General features: G+C 33.5%; 2 protein-coding genes and 1 pseudogene across 2 annotated transcripts; all 3 read right to left on the reverse strand.

Moving 5' to 3' along the window:
* Window positions 1–1,937: 1,937 nt before the first annotated feature.
* Window positions 1,938–23,358, reverse strand: LOC111449889 (annotated as a pseudogene).
* On the reverse strand, window positions 13,229–15,100 carry LOC111449537 (cytochrome P450 71B10-like). Its single transcript, XM_023089467.1, has 2 exons — window positions 14,155–15,100; window positions 13,229–13,966 (listed from the first exon to the last, which is right to left on the reverse strand). The coding sequence occupies exons 1-2, from the start codon at window positions 15,052–15,054 to the stop codon at window positions 13,349–13,351; spliced, it is 1,518 nt and encodes a 505-aa protein (XP_022945235.1). The 5' UTR covers window positions 15,055–15,100; the 3' UTR covers window positions 13,229–13,348.
* Window positions 23,359–25,116: 1,758 nt separating the features above from the next.
* LOC111449539 (cytochrome P450 71B19-like) lies at window positions 25,117–26,872 on the reverse strand. The gene is made up of 2 exons (XM_023089468.1): window positions 25,973–26,872; window positions 25,117–25,816 (listed from the first exon to the last, which is right to left on the reverse strand). The coding sequence occupies exons 1-2, from the start codon at window positions 26,867–26,869 to the stop codon at window positions 25,202–25,204; spliced, it is 1,512 nt and encodes a 503-aa protein (XP_022945236.1). The 5' UTR covers window positions 26,870–26,872; the 3' UTR covers window positions 25,117–25,201.
* Window positions 26,873–27,305: the final 433 nt, after the last annotated feature.

Genomic DNA, 27,305 nt, shown 5'->3' on the forward strand with positions numbered 1-27,305 from the left:
ACTTGATTATTTTTTCTAATGATGAAACTTTTTGCAAATAAGTAGAAGATGATAATTACTAAAACAAAATAATTCAAGTCAAAACAATAATCAAGTAGAACATGCAATAAATCATAATAATAATCTTGAAATTAAATAGGAAAGAGTTAGAGAAAATGACACCGTAGTTTTATAGTGGTTCGGTCAAACTCGACCTACTCCACTCCCCAAGCGCCTCTTGGGAATTTGAATAAAGAACTTTTCCGACTCTTTCCACGGATCAGAGCCAAACCGGTACACCGCTCTTTTTACGAGTTCAAGAGCAAACTCAATCCTTTCCACGGCGCAGGATCAAACCGATACAAGTATTTGAGTTTGATAATAACACACCACAACTCTCTCAAAGAGTAGATTTACAATTTGGGATACTCACAACTATTTCCTCACAATACAAAAATAATCCCTCTCAAGAATAAGATGAAAAGAAATAAACTTATAAGCTTGGAGAGAGCAACAAACAATGGAGACTTTGAACAAATGAGGATTGGAGAATGTATGTAAGTTATGTATTTTAAAAATGTGGGGAAGATGAGTTTATATAGAGGAGAAAAGTGGCAAAATGTAGGATTGAATATTGACCATTGGATTGTGTTAGGAATAATGGAAGGTGGAGATTAAAAGTAATTAAATAAGAAAATTTTCTAAATTCATTTATTTCAAAATTTTAATATAATAGTAATATAATATAATAATAATAAAAAGTTATGTGAGTAACGGTCAAATGAAATTCAAAATTTATTATAAATATAATAATATAATAATAATAAAAATGATGTGAGTAACTACTAAAATTTTAAAATATAATAATATAATAATATAATATAGTAATAATAAAATTCGATGTGAGTAACGGTTATATTCAAATTTATATTTTGTGAAAATAATTTTATTTAGAAATGTAATAATAAGAAAAAACTCCACCATTTGTTACTCTTCCAATATTATAAATGTCATACTTTGATATATTTTGATTTGTCCATCATTTTGATTTTGTTGCCACATCATCACGTCGGGTATGTTGTCTCGACTCTAATTTCTTCGTTTTAGCTCTGATTTGAGTAATTGAAAAGTTGTTGTAATCGTTATTCCCGACCTTATACTGTGGACAATTCAAAAAACTGAAAATAGTTAATAATTAAAAAGTAGGTTTGTTATCATCAAAACATCAATTAATTGATTGAAATTAAGCCAACAGTGATAAATTTAAATATTAATCTTCTAAAAGATAATTTATATTTTTACTAACGAAATTAACTTTAGAAGTTATGATTAGATTTTTAATGATACATATTGCAATAGGACATAACAATGAAAATCAACTTCAAGGATTTTTTTGTCTCCATGCATTAGATGTGGAAAGTGGCCCATACCTTCCTGTTGCTTCCTTTAGTGACATCCAATGATCAAATTTCAAGAAGAAAAAGTCTTATAAATTTAGTGGATACTTAAAAAAAAAAAAAACAGATTTTTTAATTTATTACTTTTTGAAATTAGTAGTAAAAAAATCTATTAAATTCTTTTTCACAAACATTTTTCGAACTTTAGGTATCAATCACAACTTTTTAGGTAGAAATTTTTTTTAAAAACTTGGGATAAAGTTGATTGCAATTATTTGATTGTAATCTATAGTTATCGAATCTGAATTTAATGGTATGAATCAAAATAAATTCTTCATGAACTATTTACCATTTTCATCTTTAAATTTGTTGTTTTTTTTTTTAATATATCAAGAATAATACTTGAATTTGATATTTATTTATTTAGCAATGGAAAATGTAGTGTTAGATAAGATTTAAAGAGTACCAACAAAACGAATTGAAAAGTCAACTAGCTAAGCTAGCACAAAATAATTCTGTTTGTGTTAGTGTAGTGTAAAATTATTTGATGCAATATTACAATTATATGGTCAAGTTTGAGTGGCATGAAATTGGTACAAGTTTGAGTGGCAACTTTTTGTAGATGGTGAGACTCAAACTCGATGTCTCTTCCATATCCAAGTCTTCCTCCTTCATCCCCTCTAGCAACCTCCCATTAAAATGGTACAAAAGATTCGTCAAAGTCAGCTCCACAATTTTCACCCCAACTTCATCTCTAGGCAAATTTTCTGACCAGTCCCAAACAGCAAGAACTCAAAGTGTTGTCATTTGTAATCAATCGAGCTCTCTTCAAATATTTCTGGAAGGAACTCTTTTGGGTCTTTTCAACATGTGGGGTCTCTTCCAATTTCCCAAACGTTCACTTGAACCATTGTTTTCGGGTAAAAATCGTAGTCTTCTATTTTGAAGTGGGAAATGATTTCTCTTGGAATAAGAAGAGGTGCGAGTAGATATTGTCTCAATGTCTCTTTTACTATCATTTTCAAATATGGAAGTTGTTCTATGTCTTTCTCTGCAACCTTTAGTCTTTTTCCCACCTGGTTTCTGATTTCTTCTTGAGCTTTCTTCATCAATTTTGGGTTCTTTACGAGTTCACTCATTGCCCAAACTAATGTAATTGAACCTGCGTCTAATCCTACCAAAAATATATTCTGTTGATGTACATTATCCAAGTCGGTGAGATAATGGAGAAGATATGAAGACAAAAAAAAGGCTCAATATCTACTCAAAAACTTATTAATCACAAGATTTTATTGATATATTAGCTACTTCAAAAACTCGTTAGCTATGAGATTGAAAGTTTTGAAACTAAACTATTAATTAAACGTAAAAACCATTAAAGCTTAGGAATAGAAGTTGCTTACCAAAAGAATGGGTTTGATTCTTTCTTGGATAATGACAACGGTGTAAGATTCAGCTTGCTTTTTACTCATAGCTAAAAGCACATCAATGATATCACCTTGCCCTGGCTTAGATCTTTTTAGACCAAGATGTTCATCAGTTGCCTTTTGAAACAAAGCATTGATCTCATTAAAAATCCTCTCAAATCTAGCTTCTCGACCACTTAGCCTATCAATTATCTTCCCCACAAAAGAAATAAGAAAAAAACTCAGAAGCACTATAGCTTCCCAATAAGGCCTCAGCTTCACTTACAAGCTCTTGAAATCCATCCCCTTTAAACTGCTTCCCAAATGCAATTTTAAAAATAACACCAGTAGTGAGAGCAATGTATTTCTCTGTAAGATCAACAGCAGCTCCACGAGAAGTTGATTGTAAATTGATTCAATAAGAAAACAAACTTCTTGCTCTCTAATGGGTTCGTAAGATAACACTCTATTCATACTGAAAAGCTCAATCATACAAATTTTGCGTATCACTCGCCAGTAATCACCGTAAGGTGAAAACGCAACGTCAAGGAAATTGTAAGTAAGTTTTTTGATAGAATGGGTTTGTGGTTTGTTGCAGCTTTGAAGATTGTGGGTTTTCAAGAAGACACGAGCGGTCTCGGCAGATGATATAACGATAGTTTCTATATGGCTTAGACTGAGACTGATAACGGGACCGTAAAGCTCGGAGAGGCGCCCTAGGGATTTGTGTGGGAGCTTGCCAAGTTGGTGCAAGTTTCCTATGATTGGAAGTGGACTTGGGGGAAAATTATCCTTCATTCTATTTGCAGCTGCTTTCTCGTTGAGGATGATGAAAAGTAAAGAGAAGAAGAAGATGAGGGGAAGCCATGGAAATGAAGGAGAGACCATTGGAATTTAGAAAGAGTTCAAGAACAAGAGGAAAAGATGATCTTTCGATTAAGTAGATATATACCGAGCCTAACCGAAAACAAATCCTAAAGTGTTTGAGTTCTCATCTTTGTATGTTCAAACAATGAAATGTTTTCAAATTTTTATTTGGTTGTCTTTAAAACAGTAGATCAAAAAATTACTGAAAAAAAAAATGATGTTGATAGAAGTCCAAGATTTTTTGATATTATTCTTATAGTGCCAAATAGATGATGTCAAAAAATGGCTATCAACTCTGAAAAAAATAAATTGAAAAATTACCTGCATCAAAATTTAATATTTTAAAGTGTTTATCAGCGTTAGACAGACTTGAACGTTTAGCTTTCTGGTAGATAATATATATTTTAACCGTTGAAATTAAGTTTAAAAGTTATAATCCGATCTAATTGGATGGTGTCTAGTTCTATCCAACTCAACTCCAAAATTTTGTTTACTCTATAATCCTTATGGAGAAGCCTCTAAAAAAGACAGAGATTGAGACAATAATACAAGATGAAATAAAACATAATAATAAAGGACGAAAATCATCTTCCAACATTTTTGGCTCAATGCATTCGATCAAATGTCTTGAACATAGGAAGAGAAATCCTTATGAATTTAGTACTTTTTTTCTAAAACTTATATTTTTTTAATTAATTTATTTTTTTTTCAAAATTAGTTGTTAAAAGGTTAAACAATCACAACTTTTCAAGGAGAAATTAAAAAGAAAAAAAATTGAGTTCATTTCAAATTCAGCTATTCAAAATGCTTAAATTTAACCTAACTTGATGTGGATGAAAATAAATTTTTGATGACCCATCTGTCATCTCTAAATTTTTTATTTTTTTCAATGTATATACAATAATACTCGAATTTGACATTCATTTGTGATTTTGTATTTGTTTTAAATTCTATGTTTTTCTTTAACAAGAGCAAATGTAACTACTTTAAAATTTAAAAAATATTATAAAATTAATTGGAAAGTCAGCTTAAAAACACAAGCAAGTTTAGCTAGCTCACAATCACAAAGATCTTTGTGTTGGTGTAGTGTAAAATTAAGAAATACTACAATTATATAGGTCAAATTTTAATAACATAAGGTAGGAATATTGGTTAGGAGTCTCTTTTTTTTTTATAAAGATTATCTTTGTCTTTGTTCATGTCTCGGATTGGAATAAATTATCCTAATTAGTCTCCACTAACTATTAGGTGACATTTTTCACAAATTTTTGAAATAGATGCCCTTTTTTCATATTTGTCAATCCTTACCTTAATTTGGAATTCCCTTATTGGAAGAAAATAAGTTTCTTCAAATTTTCAACTTAATATTCATATTTTCTACTGCGAAGGCATAATTTTTTTTTTTTTTTTTTTTGTTAAAAAAATTCATTGACGCCGAGCTTGAGGGAATGCTAGACTTTTGGTAATTTCTCCTCCGACCAGAATAAAAGATCCCATTGAAGCGGCTAATCCCATGCATATTGTATGTATATCTGGTTTCACAAATTACACTACAAATTTATGTTCACTTAATTTATGCTTCTCATTATTCGATTTTAAGAATTATTTATATATAAAAACACCCATTATTTGTGTCACAACCAGAGGATTTAGTTGGGAACTTGCACTCATGGACGGTATGAAATTGGTACAAGTTTGAGAGAACTTTTTGTAGATGGTGAGACTCAAACTTGATGTCTCTTCCATGTCCAAGTCCTCCTCCTTCGTCCCCTCCAGTAACCTCCAATTAAAATGGTACAAAAGATTCGCCAAAGCCAGGTCCACCGTCTTCACCCCCAAATACAAGCCAGGGCAAATCCTCCGACGAACCCCGAACGACAAGAACTCAAAATGTTGTCCTTTCTAATCAATTGGGCTCTCTTCAAATCTCTCTGGAAGGAACTCTTCTGGGTCTTTCGAGCGTGTGGGGTCTCGTCCAATTGCCCAAACATTCACTTGGACCATTGTTTTTGGGTAAAAATCGTAGCCTTCAATTTTGAAATGGGAGATGATTTCTCTTGGAATAAGAAGAGGTGCTGATGGATGTAATCTTGGTGTCTCTTTTACTATCATTTTCAAATATGGAAGCTCTTCTATGTATTTCTATGTTACCTTCCCTATGTTTCCCATGTTACCTTCCCTATGTTTCCCACGTAGTTTCTGATTTCTTTTTTAGCTTTCTTCATCAATTTTTGGTTCTTTACGAGTTCTTCCATTGCCCAAACTAGTGTAATTGAACTCGTGTCTAATCCTGCCAAAAATATATTCGGTTGATATACAATATACTAGTCAGTGAGATAATAGAGAAGGCATGGAGCCAAGAAAAAGCCTCAATATCTACTCAAAAACTTGTCAATCACGAGATTTTATTGATATATTAGCTACTTCAAAAACTTGTTAGCTATGAGATTGAAAGTTTTGAAACTAAACTATTAATTTAGTGTAAAAACCATTAAAGCTTAGGAATAAAAGTTGCTTACTAAAAGAATGGCTTTGATTCTTTCTTGGGTAATGACAACGGTGTAAGATTCAGCTTGCTTTTTACTCATAGCTAAATTGCTCTGGCTTAGATCTCTCTGGACCAAGATGTCATCAACTGCCTCTTGAAACAGAGCATTGATCTTATTAAAAACCCTCTCAAGTCTAGCTTCTCGCTTTCCCTTCACCTATTGATGAGAGAGACGGATTGAACTCGGGAATATGAGAAGAAGAAGAAACCGACACCCTAAATCTGATTGAACTCGATAAAGCTATTTTCAGAACCTTTCGAGTCGAGCTGCTGAATAGTGTTTAGAATCAATCAAACTTAAGAGCTCCGTAACCTGACGAAAAGAGGGAGATGAATCAGACTTTACAGGAAAGAAAGACTCAAGCGAAAACAAAGCAGCTAAGCTCCCTTCTTGAACAGAGCCAATCAATTATCTACACCCACAAAAGGAATAGGAAATAACTCAGAAGCACTACAGCTTCCCAATAGGGCCTAAGCTTCACTTACAAGCTCATGAAATCCATCCTCTTTTAACTGCTTCCCAAATACCATTCTAAAAATAACACCACCAGTAAGAGCTCAGTAAGATCAACAATAGCTCCACAAGAAGCTGATTGTAAAACTGATTCAATAAGAAAACGAATTTCTTGCTCTCTAATGGGTCCGTAAGATAACACTCTCTTCATACTGAAAAGCTCAATCATAAAAATTTTGCGTATCTCTCGCCAACAATCACCGTAAGGTGAAAACACAATGTCAAGAAAATTGTAAATGAGTTTTTTTATAGAATGAGTTTGTGGTTTGTTACAGCTTTGAAGATCGTGGGTTTTCAAGAGGGCACGAGCGGTCTCGATAGATAATATAACGATAGTTTCTATATGTCCTAGGTTGAGACTGATATAGTTTCTATATGTCCTAGGTTGAGACTGATAACGGGACCGTGAAGCTCGAAGAGGCACCATAGGGATTTGTGTGGGAGCTTGCCGAGTTGGTGCAAGTTTCCTATGATTGGAAGCTTTGGTGGGCTTGAGGGAAAGTGACCCTTTTTCCTTTTGCAGCTGCTTTCCGTTGAAGGATGATGAAAAGTAAAGAGAGAAAGAGGATGAGGGAGAGCCATGGAGGGAAATGAAGGAGAGACAATGGAATTTAGAAAGAGTTCAAGAACACGAGTAAAAGATGATCTTTCGATTAAGTAGATATATATTGACTTAAAAGGAAAACAAAATGTGAAGTGTTTGAGTTCTCATTCTCGTATATTTGAAATAATGAAATATTTTCAATTTTTTATTGGTTCTCTTTAAAAACAGTAGGAAATATAATAGAAGATAGAAGTCCAAGATTTCTTGATATTGTTCTCAGAGTGCCAAATAGAATGATATCAAAAATGGCAGGCAACTCCAAATAAAAATTGAAAAATTACCTGCATCAAAATTTAATATTTTAAAGTGTTTATTAGCGTTGGACAGATTTAAACGTTTAGCTTTCTGGTAAATAATATACATCTTAATCAATAAAATTAAATTTAAAAATTATAATCAAATCTAATTAGATTGTGTCCGGTCCTATTCAACTCAACTCTAGAACTTCGTTAAATCTGTGTTCATGCAAAGAAGCCTCACAAAAAATTAGAGATAGAGACAAACAATAAAAGACGAAAACCAACCTAAGGATTTTTGTTCAATGCATTGGACCGGGATGAGATCAAATGTGTTGGAACAATGTGAAGTGATAGGAAGAGAAATCATTATGAACTTGGTACATTCAGTTTTTTTTTCTTAAAAAAAAACTTAGATTTTTTTAATTAATTTATTTCTTCAAAATTAGTAGTAAAAATGTTAAAAATGTATTAAATTCTTTTTAAAACATAAATAAAAAGTAATTTTCAATCACAACTTTTTTAGGGAGAAATTTTGAAACAAAAAATTAGGCAAATATTTTATTGGAATTGATTTCTAGCTTGAGTTCGTTTCAAATACAGCTATCTAAATATTTAAATTTGATGTTACTCGTGTGGATGAAAATAAATTCTCGATGACCCATATGTCATCTTTAAGTTGAACTTCAAAATTTAAAACGTATTATAAAACTAATTGGAAAATCACACAAGCTAGTTAAACTAGCTACAATAACTTTCTTTGAATTGGTGCCATGTAAAATTATTCGATGCAATACTATAATTACATGGGTCAAGTTTTAAGAATTATATTATATATAAAAACACCCATTATTTGTCTAGATGAAAACCATAAAACTTCACCATTAGAGGATTCAGCTTTGAACTTATACTCATGGATGGTATAAAACTGGTACAAATTTGAGAGGCAACTTTTTGTAGATGGTGAGACTCAAACTCTCTTCCATGTCCAAGTCCTCCTCCTCCATCTCTTCCAGTAACCTTCAATTAAAATGGCACAAAAGATTCGCCAAAGCTAGTTCCACCGTCTTCACCACCAAATTCAAACCGGGGTAAATCCTCCGAACAGACCCGAACGATAAGAACTTAAAGTGTTGTCATTTGTAGTCAATTGAGCTCTTTTCAAATCTTACTAGAAAGAACTCTTATGGGTCTTTCCAATAATGTGGGGTCTCATCCAATTGCCCAAACATTCACTTGAACCATTGTTTTTGGGTAAAAATCATAGCCTTCAATTTTGAAGTGGGAAATAATTTATCTTGGAATTGGAAGAGGTGCTAGTGGATGTAGTCTCAGCGTCTCTTTTACTATCATTTTCAAATATGGAAGTTGTTCTGTCTTTCTCGGTCTGTTTCCCACATAGTTTCTCATTTCTTCTTGACCTGTCTTCATCAATTTTGGGTTCTTTACGAGTTTTGCCATTGCCCAAGTTAGTGTAATTGAACTCATGCCTAATCCCCCCAAAAAGTATGTTCGATTGACGTGCAATGTACAATAGAACACGTTAGAAACTAAACTAATCATTTAGCGCAGAACCCATAAAAGATTAGGGATGAAAATTGTTACGAAAAGAATGACTTTGATGTTTTCGTGGGTAATGACAATAGTGCAAGATTCAGCTTTTTTTTTTTTACTAATAGCCAAAAGCACATCAATGATATCATCTTGCTCTGGTTTAGGCCTCTCGAGAAGAAGATGTTCATCATGTTAAACGTAGAATAAACCGTATCAGTACATATAAGATAATTTAGTGATTTACTTGTTTGTTACCCTGAATCAAGTAAAATCTATAATTTCGTGGTTTGTTACAAAATCTATCATTTTGTGATTTGTTACCAAATCTATGATTCGTGTTTTGTTACAATATAATCTTCATTATACACGTCTATAAATACATGAGGTCGTGACCTATATAGGTCAGAATGTCATTCAACCTAACACATCAATCACCTCTAGAAATAGAGAATCATCTCATTAAAAACCCTCTCAGCTTCTCTTCCACTACCCCAATCAATGGCCTTCCCACAATAGGAATAGGAAAAGACTCAAAAGCACTATAGCTTCCCAACAAAGAACTTCATTCACAACTTCATGAAATCTATCCCCTTCAAACCCCTCTCCAAAAAGCAATTCTAAAAGTAATGGCAGCAGTGAGAACAAATGACTTCAGCTCCACAAGAAGCCAATTTTGAAATTACTTCAGTAAGAATACCAACTTCTTCCACTCTAACAAATTCATAATAACATATCACCCTCTTCGCACCAAAAAAAAAAAAAACTCAAGAATACAAATTTTACCTATCTCTCCAATAATCATACAAGGTGAAAACTTAATGTCAAGAAATTTGTAAGTGAATTTTTTGAAAGTTTGGGTTGGTGGTCTCCTACAACTTTGAAGATCATGAGTTCTCAAGAGGGCTCGAGCAGTCTTGACAGAAGATATGATGGTGGTTTCTATACCACTGAGGCTAAGACTCATAACAAGCTTGTTCGGCCACACACGGCGTTCGTGCATGCATACTCCATCATGTGCGACACAATCGCGTCGTATTTCATTGTCATCTTGGTTCCCAACAACACAATCCATACATCGTGATGTCATCCTATGTCTTGGGATATATCGACATCTGTCGATCATCTCATTGGGGTATCCTGAACATCCATCCATCTAATTCACTCGAGTATCGGACTCTCCCGTGACCATGCTAAACCTTTATGACATACATTTCAGATAGTGGGTGTATAATGCAACCTTTGACATATGGGCTGGGTCGCCATACCAGCATACCTATGTTGTCCCAATCGAGTATCCGTTTCACACCAAATTTGGTTGACTTTCATCTTTCATACCAACGACTTAATTTGTGAGCCACATGCAGACACTCATATCCAAACCCCGACTTCTAAGGTTATGGCTTTTCGAGCTTGTCTTCGACACTCTATCGCCTCATTCTCTCAAACTTTTTGCATGGCTCGACTTAGCTTCAATGTATACTTTTGGTGTGTTGGATGATGCACCATCCTTCTTAATCGCATCATGACACTTTTCAGTCTTGGCTCCTATATGGCTAGATGAACGCCACTTGAGGGTCGCCCGTTTTCTGTCTTGTGTGTGGGGGTCACAACCTACTTTCTCCCAGTGAAGTTGTGACAGTGTCCCCCACTTAACCTAACCATTGTCCTCGATGACTTTCTCGTGGGCAAAATTGTATCGTCGATTGTGACATTCTCCCCCACTTAATCTCGACATCTTTGTCGCCTCATTATCTCAAACTTTTTGCATGCCTAGACTTAGCTTCAATGTATACTCTTGGTGTGTTGGATGATGCACCATCCTCCTTAATCGCATCATGACACTTTTCAGTCTTGGCTCGTATATGGTCAGATGAACGCCACTTGAGGGTCGCCCATTTTCTATCTTGTGTGTGGGGTCACAACCTACTTTCTCCCAGTGAAGTTGTGACAGTGTCCCCCACTTAACCTAACCATTGTCCTCGATGACTTTCTCGTAGGCAAAATTGTATCGTCGATTGTGACATTCTCCCCCACTTAATCTCGACATCTTTCCGATGATGACCTGAATATTGGACTAGCTACACACTTGACCTGATTACTTGCTCGTGCTTTCAGAATGAATACTATTTGAATCGATCCAAGTGGACTGTCTCTCCTCTATCTATGCTTGATTATCTGGCCCTTTTCCCCCTCACTTGATGCTTGTGTTATAGCCATGGTAGTTCCGATTTCTTCAGTAAGTTCAAAGATCTCTATGAGATGAATCTAACCAGCCAAGAATTATCAAATTTCATAAGGAATGAACGAGTTATGGTCGTTGGAAGGTTGCTAGTTTGGGACAAACTTACCCTGTTTTCCCCGAATAATTTCTCATCATTTGATTCAGTTTGTAACAACAGTAAAAAATAATAATCATAATAATGGTAATTGCACCTCTCCATTAACCTCTCAACTTTTTCTTTAGAGTACCTCTATCATCCTTCCTTCCTGCAAAAGCAAATAGAAAAAGAAAAAAATAAATAAATAAATAATATTCAGATTTACCTGAGGATTAAAACGTTTTTACTCAGATTTAAGTGGGGATGTAGCTTGAAGAACAGCTAAATATTTATTTTCTTTCCTCCTAATTTATGTGTTCTACTAAATCACATGATTAGTAGCCCCCATTTTATGGAAAGAAATTAAAAATCATTCAAATTGGCCAAAATATGTGAACATAATTAAAAAAAGAAAGATTTAGGTGAACACTGTGAACAAAATTAAAAAAGAAACACATTGAAACAAACAATATTTGGATTGTATGATCTAAACAGTAAAATAATAATGACCTTTATTTAAGTTAAATTAAGTTAGTCATTGAGTTACTAAAGGAATTAGGTGAATGTATTTAATAGGGTGAAGCACCTCGGTATATGTGGAAAAGTATTTGAGGGACGAAGGCAAGCCAATTCAAAATTAGATAGAAACTTCGGCAAAAACCAATCAAGTAGGTGGTCTTACTATTGACATGGTTAAAAATTGATGTTTGTATGATAACACGTGTCCCATGGTTCTGCACGTGACATATGTTTGATATGTGTGAAATGTTTATGAAATGATGTGATTATGATATCTTTAGAAAATGATATGACTATGAAATCATGTGACTATGATATCTTTAAGAAATGATATGACTATGAAATGTTTATGAAATGATGTGACTATAATATCGTTATAACATGATATGACTATGATATGTCTGTAATATGATATAACTATAACATGTTATGTTAATGCTATGACAGGTGTTATGATGAAATGTGCTAATGATATGATATATGTTACGGTATAACACGTTTGGCGATATAATACATGTTGTGACATGTTTTATGATATGTTATGTACATGATATGAAATAAGGCAATGTATGATATGAATCATACAATATTCAACCCCAATACACGCCTTAAAGGCTATGTTGTAAAATGATATGATATGAAGGAAAATGGAAGGAGTTGTCTTACATGATTTAATGAATAAAAATGTTGGGACCTTATGCCTATGTCATGCATTAGGGAATCTCTCCTTTTTACGATGGTACGGACGCGTACGTTATGAGGCAGGAAAACGATCATTATGTTTATCATAATGTTACGATGGTCACTATTCCTATCGGGTGTCCGGCATAACACCAGAGAATGCTATCCCGACCAGGAAAGGGGTCCAAGAGGTGTGTGAACCGACTGGTGGGTCCAAACTCACATGTGAAGACCATGTGTAAAATAAGTAAATACACATTCAATTACCCGTATAAGATAATTGCCTAAGAGAATACAAATAGAAAGGATAGGTCTCATTCATCTAACTCTTGGGGCCACTTGATTATTTCTTAATATACTCAAGCTAAGCTACGTGCTATATGTATTTCAGGTAAACACAAGACACACCTGTACAATTGACGATGACATTGCAAATCGAGAGCATAACACACGCATAAAATAGTTTAATTTTTTTAGACTTTATGAACATTCATCTTATCCTAAATTACCTCTTGTAATTACCTCTTATATGCACAATCTCGACACACCATTAGGAAAACCCCTCCAACGCCCCGCGATTTGGAACTCCTTTGCTCACTAATTAGGGGTGAAAGTTCTCCGACAAAGTGAGTTTTCACATCATTTATTTTATTGGTAAATAAGAGTTCAAGCATTATAAATATTACATATAAAAATAGCCATTATTAGTCTAAGCATAAAACTACTCATGGATGGTATAAAATTGGTACAAGCTTCAGAGGCAACTTTTTGTGGAGGGTGAGACTCAAACCCGAATTCTCTTCCATGTCCAACTCCTCCTCCTTCATCCCATTCGGCAGCTTCCAATCAAAATGGTACAAAAGATTTGCTAAAGCCAACTCCACATTTTTTATGCCCATATTCAACCCTGGGCATATCCTCCGACCAGACCCAAACGGCAAGAACTCAAAATGTTGTCCTTTGTAATCAATCGAGCTCTCTACAAATCTCTCTGGAAGAAACTTTTCTGGGTCTTTCCAATATGTGGGGTCTCGCCCAATTGCCCAAATATTTACTTGAACCATTGTTTTTGGGTAAAAATTGTAGCCTTCAATTTTGAAATGGGAAATGGTTTCTCTTGGAACAAGAAGAGGTGCTGGTGGATGTAATCTCATTGTTTCTTTCACAATCATTTTCAGATATGAAAGCTCTTTTAAGTCTGTCTCTATTACCTTTCTTTTGTTTCCCACGTGATTTCTGATTTCTTCTTGAGCTTTCTTCATCAATATTGGGTTTTTCACAAGTTCAGCCATTGCCCACACTAATGTACTTGAACTGGTCTCTATTCCTGCTAAAAATATATTCTATTGATGCACATCATACAATAAACAATGTCAGAAGGTTGTGCGATAATGGATATGGCATGAAGGATAGAGAGAAAGCATAAAAGGCTCAATATTACTCAAAAATTACCCTGAGATTGAATGTTTAGAAACTAAACTAAAAAATTTAATGTAAAAACCATTAAATATTAGGGATAGAAGTTGCTTACCATAAGAATAGCTTTGATGTTTTCATGGGTAATGACAACTGCGCAAGATTCAACTTGCTTTTTACTTATCGCCAAGAGCACATCAATGATATCATCTTGTTTTGGCTTAGGCCTCATAGGATGAAGATGCTCATTAATCACCTCTTCAAATAGAACATTCATCCCATTAAAAACTCTCTCAAGTCTAGCTTTTTGGCCACTAAACCAATCAATTACCTTCCCCACAAAAGGAACAGGAAAAAACTCAGAAGCACTATAGCTTCCTAATACGGCTTCAGCTTCATTCACAAGCTCATGAAATCCATCCCCTTTAAAAGTTTTCCCAAAAGCAATTCTACAAATAACACCAGTCATAAGAGCAGTGGACTTCTCAGTAAGATCAACAACAACTCCACAAGAAGCTGATTGCGAAATCGATTCGATCAGCAAACCAACTTCTTGCTCTCTAACGGGTTCGAAAGATAACACCCTCTTCATATTGAAAAGCTCAAGTATACAAATTTTGCGCATCTCTCGCCAGTAACCACTATAAGGTGAAAACGCAATGTCAAGAAAATTGTAAGTGAGTTTTTTGATTGATTGAGTTTGTGGTCTACTACAACTTTGAAGATCGTGGATTTTCATGAGAGCACGAGCTGTCTCGGCAGAGGATACAATGGTGGTTTCTACACCGCCAAGGCTGAGACTCATAATGGGACCGTAACGTTGAGAGAGACGCCATAGGGATTTGTGTGGGAGCTTACCAAGTTGATGCAAGTTTCCAATGATTGGAAGCTTCGGTGGGCTTGGGGGAAGATTACGCTTTCTTCTATTTGCAGCTGCTTTCCATTTTAGGATGATGAAAAGTGAAGAGAGGAAGATGATGAGAGGAAGCCACGGAGGGAAATTAAGGAAAGACATTAGAATTTAGAAAGAGTTCAATAACACGAGGAAAAAGATGAGGAATGAAAAAAAAAGGTGATTGTTCTTTCCATTAAATAGACATCAAAATGTCATATAGTATTTGAACGAAAATAATGAAATATTTTTAAACTTTTAGCAATTATCTTTACGAACAGTAAATTAAAAAATTATTTAAAAAGAAAATATGATGGTTCATTGATATTATTCTTACAACACCGAAAAAAATGATATTAAAAAACGGCGGTACACTCCATGAAAGCTATAAGCTGTCATTCTCTCGCACTAGAAAACAAAAATTGAAACACGACTTATTAGCGTGATAGATTTAAATATTAGTCTTCTAATAGATAACCGAGTTTTAATAAGAATTTTTGTCTTTGATGCATTAGATGTGCAAAGTGGCCCATACCTTCCTGTCCGTTTGGCGACGTGCAATACTTTTGAAATTAATAGTAAAAAAAATCTATTAAATTCTTTTTAAAAGATCAACGTTTTTTCAAAATTTAGGTATCAATTACACCTTCTTATGGAAGAAAAAATTTTAAAAAATTGGGTAAATTGGGTAAATGGTGTGAATGAAAATTCTCGATGACCTATCTACTGCTTTCATCTTTAAATTTGTTGTTTTTTCAATATATCAAAAATAATATTTGAATTTGACATTTATTTATGATTTTGTGTTTGTTTTAAACTCCAACTTCTATTTAGCAATCGGAAATGTAGTGTTAGATTTTAATATTTAAAGAGTACCCGAAAACGAAGTGAAAAGTCAGCTAGCTAAGCTAGCACAAAATAACTTAAGTTTGAGAGGCAACTTTTTGTAGATGCCAAGACTCAAACCCGATGTCTCTTCCATGTCCAAGTCCTCCTCTTTCATCCCCTCTCGTCGCCTCCAATTAAAATGGTACAAAAGATTCGTCAAAGTCAACTCCACCGTCTTCACCCCCAAATTCAATCCAGGGCAAATTCTCTGACCAGTTCCGAATGGCAAGAACTCAAAGTGTTGTTTTTTGTAATCAATCGAGCTCTCTTCAAATCTTTCTGGAAGGAACTCTTCTAAGTCTTTCTAGTATGTGGGGTCTCGTCCAATTGCCCAAACGTTCACTTGAACCATTATTTTTGGGTAAAAATCGTTGCCTTCTATTTTGAAGTGGGAAATTATTTCTCTTGGAATAAGAATAGGTGTGGGTGGATGTAGTTTCAGTGTCTCTTTTACTATCATTTTCAAATATGGAAGTTGTTCTACGGCTTTCTCTGGTTACTTTTCGTCTATTTCCCACATTGTTTTTTATTTCTTCTTGATCTTTCTTCACCAGTTTTGGGTTCTTTACGAATTCTGCCATTACCCAAACGAGTGTAATTGAACCCGTGTCTAATCCTGCCAAAACTATATTCGGTTGATGAGGGAAAGCCATGGAAGGAAATGAAGGAGCGACATTGGAATTTAAAAAGAGTTCAAGAACAAGAGGAAAAGCTGATCTTTCGATTAAGTAGATATATATCGAGCGTAACGGAAAACAAATCATGAAGTGTTTGAGTTCTCATCCTCGTATGTTCAAACAATGAAACGTTTTCAAATTTTTATTTGGTTGTCTTTAAAAACAGTAGATCAAAAAATTACTCAAAAAGAAAATACGATGGTCGATCCAAGTCTAAGATTTCTTGATATTATTCTTATAGTTCCAAATAGAATGATATCAAAAAATGGCCGTCAACTCCAAAAAAAAAAATTGAAAAATTACCTACATCAAAATTTAATATTTTAAAATGTTTATTAGCGTTAAACAGACTTGAACGTTTAGCTTTCTAGTAGATAATATATATCTTGATAAGTGAAATTAGATTTAAAAGTTATAATCAGATCTTCCAACTCAACTCTAGAACTTCGTTTACTCGTAATTCAAATGGAAAAGCATCACAAAAAGATAGAGATTGAGACAAAAGACGAAAATCAACTTCAAAAATTTTTGTCTCAATGCATTGGACCCGACATCGAATGAAATCAAATGTCTTGAACAAAGTGGAGTGATAGGAAGAGAAATCATTATGACCTTGGTACATTCCCGAAAAAAAGCTTAGATTTTTTTAATTAATTTATTTTTTCAAAATTAGTAGTAAAAATGTTAAAAATGTATTAAATTCCTTTTAAAACATAAATAAAAAGTAATTTTCAAAATTTAGATATCAAGAGAAATTTTGAAAAAAAAAAATTAGGCAAATACTTTATTGGGAGTTCATTTCAAATTCAGCTATCCAAATGTTTAAATTTGGCGTCACTGGTAGGAGTGTACATAGTCTGGGCTTGGGTCGGGTTGGGAGATTTTTTTGACCCAACCCAAAAGTTCTGGTTGGTTGGACCCGAAACTTTTCACAACCCAACCTGACCCTCTATTTTCTAATTGGGTTGTCAAATTTTTTTTAGTTTTATTTATTCACAATTTATAATTATTCGGATACAATCTTAAATAAAATACATTAAAAGTTCACAAGCAGACATAAATTAATCCATATTATTGACAAAAATAAATAAATAGATTCAATAAAAAATTGTAACATATTACAACATTGTCATAAACTAAAACAACTAAATACCAACATTTCTTGAGAATTGGTTAAACAAAAATATGAGGATGGGTCATGAAATTAAATAAATAATAAAAATGATTAATTTAAAGGTATTATATATAACAAAAATAAAAAATATATATAACAATCTTTTATTTAAAATATGTTTATTTATATGTGTCCTTAGAGTCCTAAACTATTAGAAAAATAAAAATATATAAAAATTGTGATATAATAATATTGAAATAAATACATAATAAATACATTAAAATTTAGAATATGCTTTAAAATTATATATATATTAGGGAAGAATGGATCCTAATTAATAAACATTTATATTATATAATAAACAATATATTTAAAATAAAAATATATATAAATTGTGATATAATAAAATTGCAACAAATAACTAATAAATATATTTATATTAGAATTTAAAATATGCTTTAAAATTATATATATATATTATAGAGGTATAAATCATCATTAATAAACATTTATACTATATAATAAACCATATATTTAAAAATAGTATAAAAGGGGTGAATAGTCATATAAAAAATGAAACATTAAGACAATTTTAAAATATATATATATAAAAGAAACTAAGCAAAAAAAAATTAAAAATAATAAAATAACAAAATAACATAAAAAAAAATTATGCAAATAATAATAAAAAAAAATATATATATATATATATATATATAATATAAAGAAATTAAACAAAGAAATTAAAAATAATAAAATAACAAAATAATATAAACAAAAATTAAAAAAATATATGTATTTGTCAAGAGTCAAACTGGTGGCTTCAGTACGGCTCTAACAAACCCATTTTATAGAAGGATTCTTAATATATTTTATATATTTATAGCTGGCTTACGTAAACCCGAATATTTTGCGGATGAACTCGAAATCAAACCGATTTAGTTGAGATTCAGAAAAATGAACCCAACCCTACCTGAAATGTTAATCCAACCCAACCCAACAGTTCAGGTTGGGTTGGTTCGGGTTGTCATGTTGTTGGGTTGAATGTACACCCCTAGTTACCGGATGAAAATAAATTCCCGATGACCCATATATCATCTTTAAGTTGGACTTTAAAATTTAAAAAGTATTATAAAACTAATCGGAAAGTCCTTAAACACACAAGCTATCTAAACTACGGCACAATAACTTTCTTTGTGTTGGTGCAGTGTAAAATTATTTGATGCAATACTGTAATTATATGGGTCAAGTTTCATTACTTGTGTAGACGAAAACCATATAACTTCACAATTAGAGGATTTAGCTTGGAACTTATACTCATGGATGGTATGAAATTGGTACAAGTTTGAGAGGCAACTTTTTTGTAGATGGTGAAACTCAAACCTGACGTCTCTTCCATGTCCAAGTACTCCAACTTCATCCCCGCTGGTAACCTCCAATTAAAATGGTAAAAAGATTCGCCAAAGCCAGCTCCACATTCTTCACCCCCAAATTCAACTCGGGGCAAATCCTCCGATCAGATCCGAACGACAATAACTCAAAGTGTTTTCTTTTGTAATCAATTAAGCTCTCTTCAAATCTCTCTGAAAGGAACTCTTCTAGGTCTTTCCAGTATGTGGGGTCTCGTCCAATTGCCCAAACTTTCACTTGAACTATTGTTTTTTTGGTAAAAATAGTAGCCTTCAATTTTGAGGTGGGAAATGATTTCTCTTGGAATAAGAAGAGGTGCGAGTGGATGTAGTTTGAGTGTCTCTTTTACTATCATTTTCAAATATGGAAATTGTTCTATGTCGTTATCAGTTACTTTTCGTTTGTTTCCCACATAGTTTTAGATTTCTTCTTGAGCTTTCTTCATCAATTTTGGGTTCTTTACGAGTTCTGCCATTGCCCAAGCTAGTGTAATTGAACCGGTGCCTAATCCTCCAAAAAATGTGTTATGTTGACGTACAATGTACAATAGAACACATTAGAAACTAAATTAATCATTTAGCAAAACCCATAAAAGATTAAGGATGAAAATTGTTACGAAAAGAATGACTTTGATGTTTTCATGGGTAATGACAATAGTGCAAGATTCAGCTTGTTTTTTACTAATAGCAAAAAGCATATCAATGATATCATCTTGCTCTGGTTTAGGCCTCTCGAAAATGTTCATCATGTTAAACGTATAATAGATTATATCAGTACATAGTAAGAGAATCTAGTGATTTACTTGTTTGTTACTGAATCAAGGAGAATCTATGATGGTCTTGGTTTGTTACCAAATGTATGATTCATGGTTTGTTACAATATAATCTTCATTATACACGACTATAAATACATGAGGTCGTGACCTACAACGCCATTCAACCTAACACATCAATCACCTCTTGAAATAGAGAATCGATCTCATTAAAAACCCTCTCAAGTCTAGCTTCTCGTCCACTACCCCCATCAATGGCCTTCCCCACAATAGGAATAGGAAAAGACTCGGAAGCACTATAGCTTCCCAACGAAGCATGAACTTCATTCACAACTTCATGAAATCTATCCCCTTCAAACCCCTTTCCAAAAGCAATTCTAAAAATACGGCAGGCGTGAGAGCAAATGACTTCGGAGTGAAAAGAAGCCAATTTTGAAATTGCTTCAGTAAGCAAACCAACTTCTTGCACTCTAAGAGATTCATAAGATATCACCCTTTTCGCACTAAAAAGCTCAAGAATACAAATTTTACCCATCTCTCTCCAGTAATCACTATAAGGTGAAAAAGTAATGTCAAGAAAGTTGAAAATGAATTTTTTGAAAGCTTGGGTTTGTGGTCTGCTACAATTTTGAAGATCATGAGTTTTCAAGAGGGCTCAAGCAGCCTCAACAGAAGATATGACGATGGTTTTTATACCACTGAGGTTGAGACTCAGAATAAGCTTGTTCGGTCACACACGACGTTCGTGCGTGCATGCTCCATCGTGTGCAACACAATCACATCGCATCTCATTGTCATCTTGGTAACCAACAACACGATCCTTACATTGTGATGTCATCCCATGCCTTGGGATACATCAACCATCTTGACTTGTTCGAACACATTCATTGGGAACTGACCCATGTGTCGATCATCTCATTGGGGTATCCTGAACATCCATCCATCTGGTTCACTCGAGTATCGGACTCTCCTGTAACCATGCTAAACCTTTACGGCATACGTTTCAAATAGTGGGTGTATAATGCAACCTCTGACATGTGGGCTGGGTCGCAATACCAGCATACCTATGTTTACTAGCGTTAGGCAAATTTGAATGTTTAGCTTTTTGGTAGATAATATATATCTTAACTAGTGAAATTAGATTTAAAAATTATAATCATATCTAATTGGATTGTGTCGAGTCCTATCCAACTCAACTCTAGAACTTCGTTCACTCTGTGATTCATACGGAGAAGCCTCGCAAAAAGATAGAGATTGAGACAAACAATAAAGGACGAAAATCAACTTCAAGGATTTTTGTCTCAATGCATTGGACCCGACATAGTATAAGATCAAATGTCTTGAACAAAGTGAGGTGATAGAAAGAGAAATCATTATGAACTTTGTACATTAGATTCTTTTTTTCAAAAGCTTTGATTTTTTTTAATTAATTTATTTTTTCAAAATTAGTAGTAAAAATGATAAAGATGTATTAAATTCTTTTTAAAACATAAATAAAAACTAATTTTCAAAATTTAGATAACAATCTCAACTTTTAGGGAGAAATTTTGAAGGAAAAAAAAAATAGGTAAATACTTTTTTATTAAATTGATTTCTAGTTTGAGTTGATTTCAAATTTAGCTATTCAAATGTTTAAATTTGACTTTACCAAAAAATAAATTCTCCATGATCCATATGTCATCTTTAAGTTTAAAAAGTATTATAAAATTAATTGGAAAGTCAGCTTAAAAACACAATCTAGCTTAGCTGACGAACAATAACAACTTTCTTTGTGTCGATGCAGTATAAAATTATTCGATGCAATACTATAATTATATGGGTCAAGTTTTAAGATATTACATATAAAAACACTCATTATTTGTCTAGACGAAAACCATAAAACTTCACAATAAGAGAATTCAGCTTAGAACTTACACTTATGGACCGTACAAAATTGGTACAAGTTTGAGAGGCAACTTTTTGTAGATAGTGAGACTCAAACCTGAAGTCTCTTCCATGTCCAAGTCCTCCTCCTACTTCCAATTAAAATGGTACAAAAGATTTGTGAAAGCCGCTCCACATTCTTCACCCCCAAATTCATCTCTGGGCAAATCCTCCGACCAGCTCCGAACGGCAAGAACTCAAAGTGTTGTCCTTTGTAACCAATTGAGCTCTCTTCAAATCTCTCTGGAAAGAACTCTTCTGGGTCTTTCCAATATGTGGGGTCTCGTCCAATAGCCCAAACGTTCACTTAACCATTGATTTTGGGTAAAAATCGTAACCTTCAATTTTGAAATGGGAAATGATTTCTCTTGGAATAAGAGAGGTGCTGGTGGGTGTAGTCTTATCGTCTCTTTCATTATCATTTTTAGGTATGGAAGCTCTTTTATGTCTTTCTCTATTACCTTTCCTCTATTTCCCACGTAGTTTCTAATTTCTTCTTGAGCTTTCTTCATTAATTTTGGGTTCTTAACGAGTTTTGCCATTGCCCAAACTAGTGTAATTGAACCCGTGTTTAATCCTGCTAAAACTATGTTCTGTTCATACACAATATATTAATATATTAACTATGAGATTGAAAGTTTTGAAATTAAACTAATAATTTAGGATAAAAACCATTAAAATTTAGGGATAGAAGTTGCTTACAAAAAAGAATTGGTGGGATGCTTTCTTGGGTAATGGTCTTTCCTAGAAAAGGAATAAGAAGGACCTGAGAAGCACTATAGCTTCCCAACAATGCCACAGCTTCATTCACAAGCTCATAAAATCCATCCTCTTCAAACGGTTCCCAAAAGCAATTTTAAAAATAACACTAGTAGTGAGAGTAGTGGACTTCTCGGTAAGATCAACAACAACTCCACAAGAAGCTGACTGCGAAATCGATTCAATCAGCAAATCATCTTCTTGCTCTCTAATGGGTTTGTAAGATAACACCCTCTTCATATTGAAAAGCTCAAGTATAAAAAATTTGCATATCTCTCGTCAGTAATCACTATAAGGTGAAAATACAATGTTAAGAAAATTGTAAGTGAGTTTTTTGGCTGATTGAGTTTGTAGTCTACTGCAACTTTGAAGATCATGAGTTTTTATGAGGGCACGAGCTGTCTCGACAAAGGATACGATGATAGTTTCTACACCACCAAAGCTGAGGCGGATAATGGGACCGTAAGGCTGAGAGAGGCACCATAGGGATTTGTGTGGGAGCTTGCCAAGTTGGTGCAAGTTTCCTATGATTGGAAGCTTTGGTGGGCTTGGGGGACAATTACCCTCTTTTCTCTTTGCAGAGGATGATGAAAAGTAAAGAGAAGAAGAAGATGAGGGGAAGCCATGGAGGTAAATCAAGGAAAAACATTGGAATTTAGAAAGAGTTCAAGAACAAGTGAAAAAGATTATGAATAAAAAATGTCTTTGTTCTTTAGATTAAATATGTTTCAATTTTCATTTTCGTATGTTATTTGGATAAAAACAATTAAATGTTCGTCTTTAAAAATAATTGAAAAAAAAATTATTTAAAAAGAAAATATTATAGTCTATAGAAGTCCAAGATTTCTTGATACAGTACCATACAAGATGATGGTGGGCTCCATAAAAGCAACAAGCTATTATCTCTACACCATGGAAAATAAAAATTGAAACACTATTTGTATCAAAATTTAAGCTCAATCTCTTCCTATTCTTTCATTTTCTGTTATATGTTCTTTCATTTTAAGGCATTATATAGCATATTTAAATCACTCCCTTTCTTTGGATGCTTTGAAATTCAAAATATATCATATCAAAACTCTCACACGAAATAAAATGATAGAAAGAAAAACCGTTATAAATTTAATACTTCGAATTTTTTTCAAAAACTTAGTTACAATTTAATTAAGTTTAAGAGGTAGCAGACAATACTAGCCTCCTCGTCACTACATACGACTTTTTAAGGGTTTTTTTTATGGTCCTAATTTTATTGAACCATTTTTTTATAAAATATAAGTACTTGTAAAATACTGTTCTGTAATGTATATTTGGTATGACTTGGTTCTTTCGCATCCTCGTTGCCTTGTCATTTCAAATTTAATCATTTAAATACTTAAATTTAACGTTAATTTGTGTGGATGAAAATAAATTGTCGATGATTGATTAATACAAGCTAGCTAAGCTAGCCCACAATAACTTTATTTGTGTTTGTGTGGTGTAAAATAATTTAATGGAGTACTACAATGGTTTGGGTAAGTTTTAATAATTTAGTATAAGAATATAAAATATCATCCACAAAATTAATATTAAGTGTTAAAGAAAATTAATGAAACTTTAACATTTTTATTTAATAAATAAAAAAAAAAACTCAATAGTAAATTTATTTTTTTAACGTATTTGGAACCGTCAATGGCCGTAAGGACAAAGAAATGGGGCAGGTGGAACAGTCGACGACCATACTCTTGCTCGCGACATAAGATTTTTAGAGGGAGAAAGGAGAACCGACCATCAACTTAGGGTTCCACACATGATTTCAAGGGGTTCGGATGAATAAATCCTTCTCATCTTTGTCCACTACAACGATTCCTTGTTCTTACTCTTGCGTTAGTCGAGTCGATAGGTTATTGGAAAAGGATCTATGTTCCACGCAACAAGAGACGTAAAATGATCGGTAAGCTCCCTATTCAAAGAAATGGAAAAACCGATCAATATCTTTTCAAAAAATATTACAATCCAACAAATAATTAATTACTCCCAACATCATGAAGAAATTAATTACTTTCATGTAGGACTTGTTCAAGTTGCTATCAAACCCTTATTTAGACGGATCTAGATATCCTTGTCCTTATCTCCCTTCGAGATAATAGACACGAAGACTTCTCAAACTTCTTACTAGGAATGGTTCAATCCTATTTGAAAAATGGACCAATATATTTCAATTGTTATCCAAAGTTTACTCTATCCCTTAATGACCTACATATTTATCTTCTCTTAAGTTGGATCTACACGCAAATATCTTCAATATCAAAGGAGAAATTTCTTCTGTTATTATATTTAGAATTTATTATACGTCAATGAACACCAATATTTGAAGAAGAGCACTAAGACCATGCGCACGTGAATATCACACGCCTTCAACCTCGAGTAGCTTCAAATTTTCCAAATCTTTTATGGCATTTCCTTTATGTTCCAAGCTCGATGCTCGTCCTACAATCTTTTATCTCCTCACGATTCCTTCTTCAAAGTAATGGATCGCCAACAACGTGCACGCTTTCCTCTCCTTTTTTCTTATTTATTTAATTCATTAGTCATTACTCTTATTTATCTGCTTTACCTTTTATATATATATATATTCAAATGTTGGTGTTACACGTATGCTTTTCGCATCATCTCTTTTATTGGTAACAAAGAGTTCAAGCATTATATATGTTACATATAAAAATACCCATTATTAAGCCATAAAACTACTCATGGATGGTATAAAATTGGTGCAAGCTTGAGAGGCAACTTTTTGTGGAGGGTGAGACTCAAACCCGAATTCTCTTCCATGTCCAAGTCTTCCTTTTTCATTCCATTGGGCAGCTTCCAATCAAAATGGTACAAAAGATTTGCTAAAGCTAACTCCACCGTTTTCACCCCCATATTCAACCCAGGGCACATCCTCCGACCAGCTCCGAATGGCAGGAACTCAAAATGTTGTCCATTGTAATCAATCGAGCTCTCTGTAAATCTTTCTGGAAGGAACTCTTCTGGGTCTGTCCAGCATGTGGGGTCTCGTCCAATTGCCCAAACGTTCACTTGAACCATCGATTTTGGGTAAAAATCATAGTCTCCAATTTTGAAATGAGAAATGGTTTCTCTTGGAAGAAGAGGTGCTGGTGGATGTAGTCTTAGCGTCTCTTTCACTATCATTTTCAAATATGGAAGCTCTTCTATGTCTCTCTCTGTTACCTTTCGTTTGTTTCCCACATAGTTTCTGATTTCTTCTTGAGCTTTCTTCATCACTTTTGAGTTTTTTGCAAGTTCTGTCATTGCCCAGACTATTGTAATTGAACCAGTGTCTAATCCTGCCACAAATATGTTCTGTTGATGTACATCATACGATAGAAAAATGTTAGAAGAAGGCACGAAGGATAGAGATAAAGCCAAAAAGGGTCAATACCTACACAAAGACTTAGTTAACCACGAGATTGAAAGTTTAGAAATTAAACTAAAATTTTAAAAATAGAAGTTGCTTACAAAAAGAATGGCTTTGATGTTTTCTTGGGTAATGACAACCGTGCAAGATCCAACTTGCTTTTTACTAATAGCCAAAAGCACATCAATAATATCATCTTGTTCTGGCTTAGGCCTCTCAGGACAAAGATGTTCATCAATCACCTCTTGAAACAGAGCATTCATCTCGTTAAAAACCCTTTCAAGTCTAGCTTCTCGACCACTAAACCAATCAAATACCTCTCCCACAAAAGGAGCTGGGAAAATCTCAGAAGCACTATAGCTTCCGATTTGAGCCTCAACTTCACTTATAAGCTCATTAAATCCATCCCCTTCAAACCGCTTCCCAAATGCAATTCTAAAAATAACACCAGTAGTGAGAGCAATGGACTTCTCACTAATATCAACAATAGCTCCACGAGAAGCTGATTGTGAAATTGATTCAATAATTAAACCAACTTCTTGCTCTCTAATGGGTTCGTAAGATAACACCCTCTTCATACTGAAAAACTCAAGCATACAAATTTTGCGTATCTCTCGCCAGTAACTGTTGTAGGGTGAAAATCCAATGTCAAGGAAATTGTAAGAGAATTTTTTGATAGCATGCGTTTGTGGTCTGTTGCAGCTTTGAAGATCGTGAGTTTTCAAGAGGGCACGAGCAGTCTCGGCAGATGATATGATGATAGTTTCTATACGACCTAAGTTGAGGCTCATAATGGGACCGTAAATTCGAGAGAGGCGCCATAGGGATTTGTGTGGGAGCTTGCCAAGTTGATGCAAGTTTCCAATGATTGGAAGCTTCGGTGGGCTTGGGGGAAAATTAGGCTTTCTTCTATTTGCTGCTTTCCATTTTAGAACGATGAAAAGTGAAGAGAGAAAGATGATGAGAGGAAGCCATGGAGGGAAATGAAGGAAAGACATTAGCATTTAGAAAGAGTTCAAGAACAAGAGGAAAAATATTATGAATAAAAAGAAAGGTGATTCTCCTTTCCATTAAATACACATAAAACAAAACGTCTTATTTTATTTAATCGAAAATAATGAAATATTTTCAAACTTTTAGTGATTATCTTTAAGAACAGCAGATTAAAAATTTATTTAAAAAGAAAATACGATGTTTATTGATATTATTCTTATAGCACCAATAACTGATATTAAAAAATTGAAACATGGTTTATTAGCGTGATAGATTTGAATATTAGTCTTCTAAGTAGATAATCTATATTTTAACCAATGAAATTATGATTAGATTTTGAACGATACAAGCTGCAGTAGAACCTAACAATAAACAACGAAAATCAACTCTAAATTTTTTTTTTTTTTTTTTTTTTTTTTTTTTTTTTTTTTTTTTTTTTTT

The sequence above is a fragment of the Cucurbita moschata genome, unplaced genomic scaffold (assembly GCF_002738365.1).
Source record: "Cucurbita moschata cultivar Rifu unplaced genomic scaffold, Cmos_1.0 Cmo_Scf00011, whole genome shotgun sequence".
Lineage (NCBI taxonomy): Eukaryota > Viridiplantae > Streptophyta > Magnoliopsida > Cucurbitales > Cucurbitaceae > Cucurbita > Cucurbita moschata.

Excerpts from the sequence above, each read along its gene's own strand:
- LOC111449539 (XM_023089468.1), bottom strand. The coding sequence starts at position 26,869 with ATGTCTTTCCTTCATTTCCCTCCATGGCTTCCTCTCATCATCTTTCTC. Across the intron at positions 25,817-25,972 it reads ACATCAAAGCCATTCTTTTT|AACATATTTGTGGCAGGATT; the intron begins GTAAGCAACTTC and ends GTACATCAACAG.
- LOC111449537 (XM_023089467.1), bottom strand. The coding sequence starts at position 15,054 with ATGTCTTTCCTTAATTTCCCTCCGTGGCTTCCTCTCATCATCTTCCTC. Across the intron at positions 13,967-14,154 it reads ACATCAAAGCTATTCTTATG|AATATATTTTTAGCAGGAAT; the intron begins GTAAGCAACTTC and ends GTGCATCAATAG.